The sequence below is a fragment of the Oncorhynchus keta genome, chromosome 34 (genome assembly GCF_023373465.1).
Source record: "Oncorhynchus keta strain PuntledgeMale-10-30-2019 chromosome 34, Oket_V2, whole genome shotgun sequence".
NCBI classification, from domain to species: domain Eukaryota; kingdom Metazoa; phylum Chordata; class Actinopteri; order Salmoniformes; family Salmonidae; genus Oncorhynchus; species Oncorhynchus keta.
Window position 1 is genome coordinate 39,561,864 of NC_068454.1, and position 17,194 is coordinate 39,579,057.

General features: G+C 44.1%; 1 protein-coding gene across 13 annotated transcripts in view; it reads left to right on the forward strand.

Annotated features, from left to right (window-relative positions):
- Positions 1 to 17,194, forward strand: part of LOC118367118 (bromodomain adjacent to zinc finger domain protein 2B-like) — a 96,643-nt gene that overhangs the window by 45,575 nt on the left and 33,874 nt on the right. For 10 of the 13 annotated variants that reach the window (XM_052493842.1, XM_052493844.1, XM_052493840.1 and 7 more), the window contains 9 exons: positions 4,178 to 4,351; positions 10,627 to 10,833; positions 11,848 to 12,009; positions 12,496 to 12,689; positions 12,903 to 13,097; positions 13,422 to 14,042; positions 14,867 to 15,527; positions 15,739 to 16,020; positions 17,051 to 17,111. In XM_052493842.1, the coding sequence (XP_052349802.1) occupies positions 4,180 to 4,351; positions 10,627 to 10,833; positions 11,848 to 12,009; positions 12,496 to 12,689; positions 12,903 to 13,097; positions 13,422 to 14,042; positions 14,867 to 15,527; positions 15,739 to 16,020; positions 17,051 to 17,111 (2,555 nt within the window). In that variant the 5' untranslated portion in view covers positions 4,178 to 4,179. Of the gene's footprint in view, positions 1 to 4,177; positions 4,352 to 10,626; positions 10,834 to 11,847; positions 12,010 to 12,495; positions 12,690 to 12,902; positions 13,098 to 13,421; positions 14,043 to 14,237; positions 14,260 to 14,866; positions 15,528 to 15,738; positions 16,021 to 17,050; positions 17,112 to 17,194 lie in introns of those variants that run through there. The other 3 variants (XM_052493848.1, XM_052493853.1, XM_052493852.1) reach the window with 2 other exon arrangements.

Consider the following 17,194-nt stretch of genomic DNA (forward strand, 5'->3'; position numbering starts at 1 on the left):
CATGAAACATAGGACCAACACTTTGCATGTTGCCTTTTATATTTTTTGTTCAATTTAAAGTAATAGTCGTGTGTGTGTGTGTGTGTGTGTGTGTGTGTGTGTGTGTGTGTGTGTGTGTGTGTGTGTGTGTGTGTGTGTGTGTGTGTGTGTGTGTGTGTGTGTGTGTGTGTGTGTGTGTGTGGTCACCCTCATGACCAGCATGGGGGGGGACTCTAGGTAAATCAATCAAAGTCGGCTCTTTGTTTTCACTGAATCTGTTTTTTGATATTTGGTAACAGTTAGGCTGGGGAAATTGTTAGGTAAATTAAGGTGTGCGCTAATGATAGTCTTTATTCTAGTTTGCTCATATATTAGCTGATCAGAACGTTTTTATACAACTGTATTTTTCTCTTCACTCAGGTAGTGTATAAAAATGTTCTGATCAGCTAATATATGGGCAAACTAGAATAAAGACGATCATTAGCAGCATGTCACACTCCCAACCAAAAATCTGTGATTTTTGTTTCACAGAATCTCTCTGAATGGTTAATTCATCTCTGGCTGGACAAGTGGAAGTGATATCCCATTTATGCGTTTGCTCATCAATCACTGATCAGGAACATTTAGGCTACATTATTACATTATTTACCTATTGACTCACTCACATGGTGGCCTTATAAAGCCATATATAGAGCGTAGGAAAATAGCCTATCGTACCAATCCCACTGAAACCCAAAATCCAGACTTGTCTCGCAAGAAGAATCCTAACTTTATTCTGTAATCCATAGGTTGGATTATCAAAGCACATGCCTATGCAGGTCAAAATACCGCTCTTAACATTCTCTGCCCTGTGTCCTACTGCTGCCCATATGGGAGCGTCAGTAGAGAATGTGTGATCAACAAACGGTATGAGAGTAGATATGGTTATTTATTTTAACAGAGTTCGTCCCCGTTAAGATATCTTGATATTTAAACAATTTCCTCTCCATCTCCCCCGTTATTCATGAGCTGATCTGCTATCTGTATAATCATCTCGAGTTTGCCAAATAGGAGATATTCTGTCATTCATTGGAGGTTATCTAGCGAGCTTAGCAACTTTGGTCACTTGTTTTTTGTTTGACTACCTTTAGAGTTGTATGATTCGAAAATGCTATGGCCTATTTGGGGTGCATCCTGAGAGCGTTCTGTTTCCAGATAGCCTAGGCATTCTGCTGAAATGCACTGAATGAATTGAGGTACATACCGCTTTGACTTTATAAACGGCCTGTTTCGCAATTCACAACCATGTCATTGGCGATCAAAGTTTACTGTCATTACTAAATATCAGTATGACTTGCTGTGGAAGCTTTATATGGGGGTGCAGCCACACTGTAATGTGGAACAGCAACAATCTCATTTTGGAAGAACCCTGAGTAAACATATCTTGGGTTTTAAAGCTTTAAATGGATTTATTTCCCGGAACTCTGAATAAACATGAATGATTCCCTTTATTGAAATTTGGTCGATTTTTGGGAAAATATGAATCCCTAGTGTGAAGTGACAGAGGTGTGACATACAGCAGGGCTGTAACTAGTGGAACAGGCATGTTCGTCCCAAATGGCACCCTGTTCCCGACTATAGTGCACTACCCTTGACCAGGGCCCTGGTCAGAAGTAGTGCCCTACACAGGGAATAGGGTGCCACTTGAGACGCACGCAGAGTGCATGGCAAGAGGCTAGTAGTATAGTGCGGTAGCATGCTGCAGCTCCCTAGCAGACTTTGAATGGGGTCAAGGCATTCTGTATTATACTCTAGATCTCTAGCAGCCCTGCACCTTCCATTAGCTGGAGAAGACATCTTGTCCGTCGGCAGCCTGAATACTGCTGATCCATGCTGATGACTCTGTTGTGGGATTATCACTGTTTAGCATCAGCCATCTGTTATGCTGGGTTTGCGGATAATAAGACGGATGACACACACACACACCGACCAACCTGGCTACAGGAGGGCAAGGTTCACACACACACACACACACACACACACACACACACACACACACACACACACACACACACACACACACACACACACACACACACACACACACACACACACACACACACACACACACACACACACACACACACACACACACACAGTTGCAGGGAGCACATACATGGCATTTTCCACCGCAACCAACAGGCCTAATGAGCTCATGGCATTTCAGTGGTCAGTGGCATTTGGAGGTGTGTGGGGTTTTCATTAAGAAAAAGATGGGTCTCTTTTATAAGCACATCAAATTGTCTGAAGGAAGGGGCATATCTTGTTTGCGGCATGACCTGCACTCCAGGCAGGCAGGCAGCTGCATTGTGGGAAGGGTGATATCTGCAGAACGTGACTGATTTTAGGCAGATCCATTTCTCCTCTAAATCCTCTCTTGTACATTAGCATGGCTTCTATGGGATCTGCAGCCTGCTGTTAGGAATGCGTGCATTATGTGTGCTGCTACGTTTGGCATGCCGTCAGGGGCTCAAGATGAGTTGCACATGCACACTCCAAAGTCAAATTAATTTCCCAGGTGTTATATTCCAGGTGCTATGGGTTCTATAGCACCTGGAATATCAGCGCCACTGTGCCATGCACGTTAATAACCTATAAAATCAAGCTGAACCCATTGCTAAGTTCTGATCATTAAGGCAGGATTGGCCTCTTAAGTCTAGAAAATGCTTGATTTTTAATTTGTGTAATTATCGTCTTTGCCATCGTCTCATTCATGTTTCGTTTTCAATTTCCTCAAATGTACGTTTAGTGAGTAATGGGGTTTGAGGGATTGTTTTAAAGGGAACATTTTTCTGAATATTTCTGTAGACAGTTTTTCTGTTATAGACGGAGAGGCGCCCCAGAGAGACACGTCCGTTGTCTTGTGCAGCAGAAATGAATTGCCCAAGAGGAAATCATTTCTGCAACATTTCACAATAGAATAGAGAAGTGGGCAGACATCAAGGAAAGATTAAAGTGTGTGTGTGTGTGTGTGTGACATGTGAGTCAGACTGGACTTCCATTTAAATCTAATCTTAGTATCTAATGTAGGATCATTTCATATTTGATTTGGGTTATTTAGCCTACCATATATTAAATCTAGGCTATATTTGTTGGTTCGTTCAATCTTCATGCAATTGAGAATAAATGATCCTCCCGTAAAGAATAGGCTAGATTGTTTCTTTATGATGATAGCTTGTTAAAGAGTACTGTTGTAATTATTAAGTATAAATTAGAAGGGTTTTGATTCAACTATGGACACCTATACACACACACACACTGCAGCATGGCCTTTCAGTGGCGCACGGCTGCAGCTTTCATGTCATTTGCGTCGTCTCGTAAGTGTTGTCGGTGGGCGAGGAGGGACGTTACTTAATATTCAGCGGATAGCTTTGTCTCCCAGATGTAATCACCAGCAGGCCTAGCTGCCTCCGCTGCAGAGGACAGTCACCGGGGAGATTTAGAAATAGTTTATGTCTAATGATACAATAACAAAGATGCCAGGGCTGTTAAACACTTGTTAAAGGGGCTTTTCGGATGTGGTCTTTTGTGAAACACAACAAAGGGAAGTGGCATAAATCATGGAAAAGCTGGGAGATTTAGGGGGTGATGAAATCACGAGAATACTAAACAATCAGCCTGTCTGTGTCTTCATTTGGATGATGGGCAGAGCTACTGTGGTCTGTGTCAACAGAGAGATGGCTTAGTGATAGCTCTCTGCAAATCTACCAATCGAGTCACCATTAGTGTTTTAACTGTACATTTAAGAGGAACATCTGCTGCATTGTAAGCTGGGAATGATTTCAATGATTCCTGTGAAAACTGTCCACGTTAAAGCGCTAATATTCTCATTAGCAACGCAAGTCTTGAGTGGCACCAGTTTTACATCTTATATAAAACACTCCTGTATACCCAAGAGGGTCTTTTGTCTGTCTCTGTGTGTGTGTGTGTGTCCATAATATGTGATCAAATACCTCTCCTTACTTTCCCTGTTGCCTCTGTGAAAGCTCTCTGTGAGATTCTCTGGCCAGTGGCCTTAACTAACTGGAGATATTGTTGAGGGGGTAATTAACATGTGAGAGGGGGTGAGGCTCAGTGGGGTGGGGGAGGGGTTGGGTTTTTTCCACCTCTTTTCTTCCCCTGCCTTTTGTAGGTGTGTTGATTGGATTGTGTTTGACAGATATGGAGTCTGGAGAGAGGCTGGCCTCCCCATCGTCAGCCCCGTCCTCCCTGCATATCACTACGTCCGCGGTCTCCTCCGTCGGCTCCTCACCTGCCTCGGCCAAGACACCCTCCTCCAAGTGCAGCGTCACCCCCAGCCACGCTGCTCTGGGCTCCCCTCTCACCACCTGTGGTACGTAAACACACACACACACACACAACACACACACACACACACACACACACACACACACACACACACACACACACACACACACTGATGCACAGATCAATCACGTTACATGCGAATACATGGGCTATATTCACCTCTAACTCATCATATTTCATTATTCTCCAACTGCAAATTAAACAAGAAAAGAGCATTCTTGAGTGATAAATATGAGGGTTCAGTAAGATGAAGAAAGCACCGTCTTCTCACACTTTATTTCCTGACAGTTTGTGGAGAAATTAAAAAGCTTTAGCATTAATCGACACCAGCAATGAAAAGTCCTCTGTGTAAGACGTCGCACACCCGCTCTGATGTTTCTTGACAACCTTTAGCACCAGTTTAGCCCGTTGTGATTTGACAGGTCTGTCAGCCAAATAGAGTGCTGTGGCCTCCGCTGCCTCAAACATCCTCTGTTTTCTCTGAATAATAATTGTGTCCGACGCTATTGTGGCGAGCAGCGGTGATGCATAAACTGTCAGATTACCCTGACCAGAAAATAACATGCACATTTATCAACTGTGATTTGTGGTTTTTTTCCCTATTCTTTCATGATAAGAAATACAAAAAAATATTAATTAATGCTGTTACAATAAAAAGAAGCCATTAGACATTTTGCTCGTACATTATACATTTTTATCCCCCTACACACCAACCAAACACACTCAGAGATTTCTCCAGATAAGATATTTTGGACAGAGAGCTGGAATTAAATGCAGAAAGCACAGCACCACTGAAGTCACATAGCGGTTATGAGAATAAAACACATTTGGTTATTTTAAGAGATTTCTCATCCCCGCTGGTGGAAAGCAAAGATAAAGGTAAAGATATTACATCTCCTGTGTTGGTTACGCTCTACCTAAGTGATTTAATTACACTTGCATGCTTTACTTGTGGTATTAATTCATGAAATTATACTTGTCTCACGCAGTACTTTTCATGTTTGCGAAAGCACTTTATAAGGCAATTTTCAGATACTAATTCTCAATCGGTTTTGGATATCACTAACCTTTTTAGGTTGAAATGGGGGAAAAAACGTTAATTTCACAGTGCTTTGAATCGATTATGGATTGGAAATTTTTCTTTAAGCCCATACATTGTTCAACCGAAAGGACTTGATTGAAATCTGAAATGAAAAGTGCTCATTTTTATATGGAAGTGAAATGGATGATAAGATAAGTAATTGATAGATCTTTTGCTGTCACAGATGCAATTAAAAAGTAAACGTTGGTTGATTTGAACTGACAAGCATGAAACTCCATATTTTATTTTCATGGCAAACTTGTGTAGGCCTAACTAACTTATCTCCACATAATTTAGGCCTACATCAGTTTCTCTCTAACAATGCCAAGATGTCAGGGAATTATAGGAATTACATGCAGATAATCTAGACCTGACATTATCCTTTTATAGTTACCATTTACAGCATAACACACTTTATTTGCATTCTTGTATAAAAAGTGTTTGGTTTGTGTTTTTAAATTATTTTTATTATTTTTTAAAATTGAAAATGGGAAGGCTGAAATCAAATGGGAAGGCTGTAAATTGTAAGCAAGCTGCTTGGAAGAGCTAGTGCACAGGGTGGGTTTATAGACCAGTCACAAACCCAGACCATAAATGTTCCTTGTAAACATATTATAAATTGACTTGAAATTAGATTGTAGAATGAAAGTTGACAAGTTTCATTTATTTGGGGGATTTAGTAATTTTATGAGGAAATGTGTTCAGTCATCTTTTTGAATTATGCCAATCACCTGGCTGGCACATGGCCTGTTAGAACAGCAGGTGCAAGCTTCTGTGCACGTCTATGCTGCTAATTGAGTTTCCATTTAAATATGGTCCTTCAGTACTCTAGTCTGACTGTGAGAGAGGACAACATGCAGGGCTTGTCTTGCCAACACGGACATAGACTGTTGGGAATATTTAAATAATTAAATTGTTTTATTTACCTAGGCCAGTCCACTCAATCTCTTGTGGACAGACTACCTAAATATAACTAGTACTGTAGATATGTCGGTATGCTATAGGATGCATGAGATAACGAGCAATATTAGTTCCGGGACTTGGGTTTTTGTCACTGGTTAGTTGGACTTATCAGGATTGGGTGAAGGTGTTACTTAAACTGCTTCGCTTCCACAGATGAGGATAGCAACACTGAACTATGCATGAGTGCACTAGCTGTTCCAGACTACTGTGAGATCGCTCTCTCTGTAGCTGATGTGAGTAAGACCTTTAACATTCACAAGGCCGCAGGGCCAGATGGATTAACAGGATGCTTACTCAGAGCATGAGCTGGCAAGTGTTTTCACATTTTGACCCAGTCTGTAATACCTACAGTACATGTTTCAAGCAGAACACCATAGCACTGTGCCCAAGAACGCCAATGTAACCTGTTTAAATAAATGTCTGTCGCCCCATAGCACTCGCATCTGTAGCCGTGAAATGCTTTGAAAGGCTGGTCACATCATCATCCTAGATACTCTGGGCCCACTCCAATTTGCATACCGCCCTGACAGATCCACAGATGACACAATCTCTATTGCACTCCACACTGCCCTTTCCCACCAGGACAAAAGGAACACCTATGTGAGAATGCTGTTCATTGACAACAGCTCAGCATTCAACACCATTGTGCCCTCCAAGCTCATCACTAAGCTAAGGAACCCGTGATTATACACCTCTTTCTACAACAGGATCCTGGACTTCACATCCTCCACGCTGACCCTCAACATGGGGGCCCCTCGGGGGTGCGTGCTTAGTCTCCTCCTGTACTCCCTGTTCACCCATGACGGAGTGGCCATGCACGACTCCAACACCATGATTAAGTTTGCAGACGACACAACGGTGGTAGGCCTGATCACTGAGGTGATGAAACAGCCTACAGAGAGGTCAGAGACCTGGCAGTGTGTTGCCAGGACAACAACCTCTCCCTCAACATCAGCAAGACAAAGGAGCTGATCGTGGACGACAGGAAACTGAGTGCCGAGCACATCCCTATCCTCATCGACCGGGCTGTTGTGGAACTAGTCGAGGGATTCAAGTTCCTCGGTGTCCACATCACTAAGGAACAATCATGGTCCACACACATCAACACAGTCGTGAAGAAGGAACAATAATGCCTGTTTCCCCTCGAGGCTGATAATATTTGGCCACTCAGATCCTCAAAGTCCTACAGCTGCACCATTGAAAGCATCTTGACTGGCTGCATCACCGCTTGGTATGGGAACTGTTTGGCGTCCGACCGCAAGAAATTACAGAGGGTAGTGTGTACGGCCGAGTAAATCACTGGGGCCGAGCTCCCTGCCATCCAGGACCATCCAGGACCTCTATACCTGGGGCGTCAGGAAGGCCCTACAAATTGACTCCAGCCACCGAAGTCACAAACTTCTCTCGGCTACCGCACGGCAAGCAGTATTGATGCACCACAGTCTGGAACCAACAGGACCCTGAACAGCTTCTACCTCCAAGCTATAAGATTGCTTTGGCGAGGGTTGACGCCTTCGCCAAACAGATCTCACCCCCAAACCAAATTGACCGACTGACGAAATTACACAAGGTTTTAGTTCTGGGTTAACCAAGATTATCCACTCAGTAACAATTGCCACTGATTTCCCAGGAGCCCTGGGAAGTAGTGATCAGAGAGAAACAATGGTTGTGTCTATATACCCATACTAGTGTACTACATACTTAAACTGCATACTCATTTCAGCATTTGAGCTACAATAATTCATTTGTCTTTTCAAACTTACGTGTTTGACAACAGCTGATAATCAAATTGACTCGATGTACCAGAACGAACGAACGAATGGGGAATTCGACACCAATTCAGATGATGTATTGAGTACTATTTTTGTTATTTCACATCCTAGGGATATAATTACTGTTTGGGTAACCTTATTATTTACTATTATGTATTTTTTAGCTTGAATATTTTTTTCACCCTTTATGCGATGCGCAGTGCAGAGAACACCGGAAGAATTATCATGGAATTACCACAGTGAATTATTGTAAAGTTTGTTTGTGTCATTTAATCCCATAAGGGATGGGTTGCCAATTGTCGATTTGATACGAAAATAACAATTCATAAAAATAACAAGAAAATCATTCATACTATAAAACAATTTGTTGGCATACAATTTAATACGCTAGCATGGTATTCGGACACGGCCCTCCCTGGTTCGAATCCAGGCTTGTATCACATCCGGCCGTGATTGGGAGTCCCATAGGGCCGCGCACAATTGGCCCAGCGTCACCTGGGTTTGGCCGGGGTAGGCCGTCATTGTAAATAAGAATATGTTCTTAACTTACTTGCCTAGTTAAATAAAAATAAAATTCCTTCTAAACCGCACACTTCCTCCAGGACTGTGGCGCAGAATAAATTCCAAGCTGCGCAGATACACGAGATTGTACTTCACCGAATTCGTCCCATTAGTTTTTAAATCAACATTATATCAGCCCCTTTTCAATGCAACAAAACCGATCTAACTTTGTAAGATTGAGTCTGTGATTTTGTTGTAGCCAGAGTGCAACGGAGTAGAATTCTATTGGAGCGGTCATTCAATCAGCCTCGAGTGAATCCGCTTTTCAGATCAGTTCAGCTCAGTGCGCAGTTAGCGAGTTATTAGCCCAGTTATAGATAAGTATAGTTCAGCAATGGGGAGTTACTGCTTCTGACAAGAGCTGTCTTTGAAATGCCAGTCAGCTAATTGTCTTAATTAAAGGGGCAGTGTTGTATTTTGAGAGCGGCTTGAATATGCAAATAAATCAAATTAAAAACAAAATATTTGTCACATGCACGAATACAACAGGTGTAGGTAGACATTACAGTAAAATGCTTAAATTAAAGTAACAAATAATTAAAGAGCAGCAGTAAAATAACAATATCGAGGCTTTTTACAGGGGGTACCGGTGCGGGGGCACGGTTAGTGAAGGTAATTGAGGTAATATGTACATGTAGGTAGAGGTAAAGTGACTATGCATAGCGTAAACGGGGGGCAATGCAAATAGTCCAGGTAGCCATTTGATTAGATGTTCAGGAGTCTTTTGGCTTGAGAGTAGAAGCTGTTTAGAAGCCTCTTGGACCTAGACTTAGCGCTCCGGTACCACTTGCCATGAGGTAGCAGAGAGAACAGTCTATGACTAGGGTGGCTGGAGTATTTTGACAAATAAGCCAGTACGCAGAGCGGTAGCCTACATGGTCTAATTCTCTGTATGGTACTAATAATAATGCATTTTATTTTGTAAAGTGCTTTCTTGCATCATACAATACAATGTTATTTACAGTAAACTAGCCCATGGTGTTACAGACCAAGTACCAAGTCATTCATTAATGTCAAGCCCTTCATAATGTAAAAATGATTTTAAAAGTCTCATGCAGTCTAGGCCTGTATTGAACACCACACATAGGCTACTGTAGGCTGTTATGTTATGGGATTTGCTCTACTGGTTTTGGTGGTAGGCCTACATTATGATCAAATAGCCACTTGGCTACTGTCTAAAACCTATAAGAGTACAGCCTCAGTGTTTACTGTAAACGTGTCCCTGAAGTTGCACAAAATTCACATAATGTTCAGGTTTCCGCTCACAAGACCTAAAATTTGTTCAGTGCCCCCAAAAATTAGAGGGAACATTGCCTACAATATTTCTCTTTTGTCAGCCTTAAGAGAGTAGTGGTGAACCAGGAGTGATCTGAACCAGGAGGAATCTTGGGATTGCATTATCAGCTGTTCAAATGTCCTGCACAAATTCCAACATACAGGAAAAAAGCAAAACATGAAATGAACATCCTTGTAAATATCTTGTATCCCCCCCCACCTAACCAAATTCAGGTTCATGTTAGAGGCCATTTTGTTGATATTGCAATTTTATAATCGTATTCAAACACGAGCAACAGCACCAGGCACTTTAAACATGCATGATGATCTCCCTCTGAATACAATCCCAACAGCCTCCCACAACCATGTCTCATATTTGCAAAAGCATGTTTGAACAGATCAAGCAGAATCTGTGGGAGTCTTTTTCCTTTTACACCCACTAACCAGCGTCTTTATTGATAATGCATAAAACATGATCTCTTCCCATCCAGAGGATGTTGTAACAGATCCTTAAGGACACTTTATTGCGATATTAAACATTAAGTCATACGGATGAATTATTTAGCTGTGGTATTTTAGCTACATAGTTTATGTAACTAAATTCATACAGATGCTTCATTATGCCGTTATCCCTCCTCCCTTTTCCAGGACACTTGTTCCGGGCGGCGGGCGATCAACATTTCAACATGTCTACGGTCTCAAGTGCCTTTCCCATCGTCAACCACCCAGCATTTGGTCTGTACACTACCAGCTCAGGGCGCTCAGAGTTTGGAGGCCTGGGCTCCCTGGGGATGTCTGCTGCCTTGGCTGCTCACTCCCAGCTAGGTGCCTTTCCAGGTATGGCAGCTTTTCCAGGTAGGAGGGCCTTGACTAGAATCCATTCTAAAATATATGCACTATCATTAGTTTATGTCTAATAATGAAAAGTACAAACTAGAAATGTATCAGTATCTGACAGTGAATAACAGACAGTGCACCCTATTCCCTATATAGTGTGCTACTTTGGAGCAGACTATAATGTACTACTTTTTCTCGGTGTCCATAGGGCTTTGGTCAAAAGTAGTGCACAATTAAGGGAATATCGGTGTCCGTTTGGGACACAGTCATTTGATTAGTTCATTCCGCCTTCTGAGAGTTCCCAGAATGTGTGCTTATTAGCCCCAGCCAACTCCCATGGAGAGAGCCCAGCTAGCATGCATCACCTTTATGGTATCGTCCATCAGTTCAATAGGCAGCATTCAGGACATGACTTTTATAGATTGGGATGGTTCACACCACCACCTTGACCTCTGAGAATAACATTGGACCTATCACACTTTTCAAGCTAAATGTTTTGTTACATAATTTTTTTTCTGTCACATTCAGAGGAAAATGGTGTTGGTTAGCAACCAGGAACTGTATACAGTTTCCAGAGCTTGTGAAATTATTATTATTTTTTTTTGTATAAGTCTGGAATCACAAATTAATCAGGAGTAACTCGTTTTCAACTTCATCAAGCATGAAGGGCTCCATTTTGAATTTCTTTTGCCATTTTAAAGGGAAAGAGAAAGTCTCCCCGCGAGACTGTTTTTGCAGCTGTGAAATATCCAGCATGTATGAGGCTCAAATGTGGAGCTACGTCTATCCTCTGGGATTTACAATTCTCAACATGTTTACAATTAAATGGGCTGAAATCAGTGAGTCTGTGGAATGCACTGGTCATCTGCTGAGACCTGTTCAAAGAGAAACGGAAAGGTTGAACAGCCGTAAACCCTGGCTGTCTGAAACAGTGTGTCATCACCGAGATGCATTAAACACGACTCGAATAACAGTGAAATCAGCCTGGCATGGGTTCTCATGCATTCTCTCTCCTCTCCCTCCACACCCAAGAATGGTGGCGGGCAGCTGAGGCTCAGGGGCGGGGAGCTGCAGCCTTCTTTCCCCATCTCCTGGGGCTGCCGCCCATGTTCCTACCCCAACTCCAGCAGAGCAACGACCTCAGCCCCTTCCAGGCCCGCATCCCCAGCAAGAACGGACGAGCCACAGCCAAAGGTAGGCAGACACACACACACACACACACACACACACACACACACACACACACACACACACACACACACACACACACACACACACACACACACACACACTTTCTCTCTTGCCAGATGTTTTCCCTACTCTGCAAACAATTTAATGAAGCAAGGAACTTTTCTGCATAAAAGAGAATGATGTCCTTATGGGCACAGGTACAATATCAAATATGTTTAATTGACCCTGGAGGCAATAAGAAGACCATGTTAATGCATAAATCAGTTTGTAAGCAGGTGCCGGGTGTCTCACCAGTGAATATGTTAACCTGGAGATCCTTTTGCTAATGTAATTAGATTTTTCCCAATAGTAAGTGCTTTGGCAATTTCTGATAAGTCATCATTTTAGAGAACTCGCCCGTCTTCCACCTTTTTTCCTTTTCATAATCACTGTACAAAAGTGGTTGTTCCTGATTTGATAGTTGTGGTGTCTGTTTCCTCATGGTCAAAGGAGTGAATGGCGCTGTGAATGGCAGCAGGATTTCCACTGTGTCTGGGAGCAGCTTCAGCACAACCGCCACTACGTTCTCAACACAGGGGTACACGGAGAAACCGAAAGCCACCAACGGAAGCGTCAGAAGCCGCAAGAGCCACCAGGATGGGACCCAAGTGAAGGAGAAGAGCGTTAAGAAAACTAAAGAGAAGGTTAGTAGGATCTGGCAACTAATAATAGGGCTTACCCAGGAAAAACAAGTCCAAAAAGGACTAGTTTGTGTGTCAACATATCTGGCAACGTTAGTGTCCCGCAAGGGCGGCTGCGATCTAGACAAACATTGACACCTGAGATGTGTGCTGTTTTGCAATGGTATTCAGTTACCGTACAGGCCGGAATGACTCCGCCACTGTTCTCTGTTATAGAAACTCAGCAAGAAACCAGTGGACGCATCCAGCAACAGTGACAGCGAATCAGGTTCTTCCTCGGATATCTCCAGCGACGGGGTGAACAGCAGTGACTCCGACGACCTAGACGAGGAGGATGACGACGACGATCAGAGCAACGACAGCGACGATTCTGACTCGGAGAAGGAGAGCCGTGTAAAGAGGACGATTAAGGTGTACTTCAGGCGCTTGTCCAGTCAAACTGTCCCTGTTGGATTGTTAGAACTCGGTTGCCATATATCTGGACTCATGCATATACTATTTCAACATGACATGTCTGTATGGTTTGTCTTTTGAAAATGTTATACTTTCTGCTTTGTTCCAAGCACACTGTGATGCTCTCTATGACTGTTAATCTCAGTTAAATGTCAAGGGCAGCTACGCTGGTGGGTGGCACGCTGGGGGCCTGACCGTGTTGCCCGACAGGGCTGCCATTGTGGGCTGGGTTGAGTCAGAGCTGACATGAAACTGTCCTCCCCCTCCTCTTCTCTCTCTCAGAGCCTGACACAGAGCACTGCCATCAGCAAGAAGAGACCCCATGCTGCTGAAGGCGAGATCGCTCGGGACAGCCGGAGTGGTCTGCTTCAGAAACATCCAGATGAGGCCTTTCTCCATTTCCTCCACTACCCGCTCAAACCCTCACCCCAGCCCCCAGCACTGTCCCAGTCCACATCCCTAGTCTTCCAGAGCTCCAGGAACAGGGAGGAAGAACTCAAGCAGCACACCAGTGTGATCCAGGCTACGGGGCTGGCCAGTGCTAAACCCTTGGCTCTGGTCAAACCACGCAGGGAGGCCTCATCGTCTCCCCAACCCACCAGGCCCTTCTCTCTCTCTTCCTCACCCAAACCCTTGTCTCTTTCTTCTTCACCTAAACCAAACTCTCTCTCTTCATCTCCCAAGCCCGTCTCCCTCTGCTCCTCTCCGAAGCCCTTGTCTCTCTCCTCCTCACCCAAGCCTCTCTCTCTGTCTTCGTCCCCCAAACCACCCACCCTTTCACCCTCACACAAACCCAAATCTCGGACAGGCTCCCCCAAACCCCTGTCTGACAGTATGAAGTTGGGAAGCAGAAACTTCCTGGATGAAACCTTGTTACACATCAACAACTTTAAATTGAAACAGGTGAGTCTTGCTGTATGCAAATTATTTGCATTTTCATTGTTTTGTGTGTAATGGTGTGTTTTCCACTTATTAAAATAAGACTATTCGATTGAAGTCTTTCTCCAAAGCAATATTGATAACATTCTTTTTTTTTTTTACAGAGAGTTTCGGATATGGATATTTAGTATCTCCCATTTCTTCTTGACTATCATTGTTTCTGATTTGCAGATTTGAAAAGGTCAGCTTCCTCTCTACAGAAAATGAAACGTCTAAGCACTGTTATCAGCAGTTTGATTACGTTTCATGCCGGCTCTCCCTGTACACGACCTAAAGTGACAATGTTAGCTTTATTGGAAATACTTCACAAAAGCTGACACGCAATTAACTCAGTAATGCTTTAGGAAGCCCGTTGCTATCCCATCGTTATCAAAAGGGGAAAAAAATCTGTCTTTTTCCAAGGATTACATTATTATTGTTAATCTGAACAGTGGTGATAGCAGGTCACTATATAACAAGACCTTTGGAACAGGATTTGAGTACTGACGGAGTTTAGAGGTATCTCAAAAAAGAAAGTTGATTGCTAAGCCTAGAATACGGCACTAAACAGAAAAAATGGTCAGGGACTGTGCTGAACAGCTTCTTATTCTTTGTATACCGTGTTCGACACGGACTTGTTTTAATATACTTTAATGGGAGAGACCCGCTTCCTCATTGTCATTCTCACTGAGCAATTACAAGTGCATTCCTTATTATGTTTTCCTTTCACAATCTGCAGTAATGCAAATGACTGACAGCTCGTATAATTACTTCCATTCTCTTTTTCCCCTCTTCCTTCTCTCCTTAAGCCCTTCGTCTCTCAGGAGCACTTCAAACAGGCCTTCCCTCTGCCAGTGATGCATCAGGATCTGTTCAAGAGCCTGAAGAAAAAGAAAATGGCCGCCTCGTCGTCCTCATTAGCACCGCCCTCCTCATTAGCACCGCCCAAACTGTCTCCAGAGACCCCGAGCAGTCACAGGCTCCCTTCTCCACACACCAACCACTCCAACCTGTTCCTGGCCTCCTCCCTCCTGGGCACCCACCCCAAAGGGGTGATTCACAGCATTGTGCAGGATGCCCCCCTGGCCCTTATCACCAAGCCTCGCAGCAGCAGTCAGAACAGGAGCACCATCAACAATTCTCTCCTGGCTGCCACCAGCCCACCCTTCTCTATGCCTGTCAACCTGAGCACTGGGCATAAGGAGCACAGCTCTGGAGCTCTAGGCTGGGCCTCTACCTCACCGGGCCTGGCCCACAGAGCTGGGAAGAGCAAGGCCCAGCAAAAGGCTCTCCACACAGGGAAGGGCATCTCCCAGTCCCAGACCCACCTGGTGCAGTCCCAGGTGGAGCTGTTCCGGGGCACAGAGTCTGACATCCCCAGCAGCAAGGACTCCGACGACTCCGTAGAGGATGAGGATGATGAACATGATGACGACGACGACGAGGAGGATTCTGATGACAGCCTATCAGGTTAGTCAGCTCAGCACGTTAATGTGATGCACTTCTGAAACAGCTCTTACGTCTGGTTTAAGTGCTTCAGAGCCACTTTAGGTACAGATTCAGCAGATACTTTAGAGGTTCCTTCAAGAGGCATGTGATTATCAGTGTGGTTGAATGTGAACTGAATGTTAATTGGAGAATGACTTATCAAGTCCTCCACTCCCACTGGTATCCCCTGCAGAGTCTGAGAGTAATCTGGAGAGCGACTCGGACGACGTGAAGGACCGCGACGAGACCACCACGGACACGGAGGCAGATAGGACTCTTCTGAAGCGTGCCAAAGGCTCCTCTTCTCTACTCGACACCACCTCCTCCAGCCTCTCAGCCAGCTGCTCCCCTCTCAACCTCCAGGTCATCAAGGCATCCGGTGGCCTGCCCACCCCAGCAATGGTGACCAGCTCTGGGGCCTTGGCCTACCACAGCACCCCCTCTTCCTCATATACTCTCTGCTCCACTCCACCAGGTACCAATGGAACTCTCTCAGCTCGTCTTTGCTCTCTAACCTGTGGCTCTCCAACCCTGTTCCTGGAGAGCTACCCTCCTGTAGGTTTTTGCTCCAACCCCAGTTGTAGCTAACCTGATGCAACATATCAACCAGCTAATTATTAGAATCAGGTGCGTTAGATTAGGGTTGGAGAGAAAAACTTACAGGACGGTATCTCTTCAGGAACAGGGTTGGAGAGCCCTGCTCAAACCAGTGTACTACTCTCATGGCCTGCATCCCAATTGGCACTCTATTCCCTATATAGTGCTATTTGGTCGTGGACCTTGAGGTTGTTGGTTGGAAGTCCAGTCCTCTCCTTCTCCAAATGCTTAGTCCGATCACCCAGTCCAATCCAGGGGAAACAACGCATGCTTTAAATTTTTTTTTACAATTCCAGCAGGAAAACATTGTTCAGGATGTCTCTCAATGCAAAATTATGTCTCTGGTCAAAGTGTTTGTGTCATTGTTTTGATGACCCAGAGCAGGCCCTTTGAGCCTTTTGATTACCCTGGCCGGCACATGTTTGTAACCGTTTAGCAGCTGAAGCACTTGGCTGGCTCAGACCTCCATGATTACTGCAGTCCGAGTCTCTTTTTCCTAATAGCTGCATGTTGGAATCTTTTTATTGTTGTAGTTCCACTCCCATATAATCATTCTTAGCTCTATTCCTTGATATCGGCTTTGACATGGCCGATTTGACAAGGTACTGTATTGCTAACCCTGTGTTGATGTGTCATTTCTAAAAGCAACCGTGGTTAAAAGGACCCTATGGTTTTGCATGTTTCTTTGAATAAATCACCTGAACGTAACAGGCTGAAATGTTCTTAAAGGAACCCTGTCTGGTGGGTGGAGTTTTCAAGCCATTGTTTCCCCCTAGGCAACTGAATTGACGTAGGTGTTTCTTATTTTAGAGTAAGGGCACCTCTGGCCAACACGACAAGGTTTCTGCATTTGCTCAGGTCACAGTGGATCTGTCAGACTGTAGTAAAGAGTCCCCTCTTTATCCCAGGAACAGGGAAGAGAAGGAGAGTGACAGATGAGAGAAAGCTGCGGACACCTCTAGAGTTTGGGTAAGATATACACCGTATATACATATATACACCACTCAGAATGTCACTGGTCACCCACTGTTAGTGCTGAGTGATTAACCGAA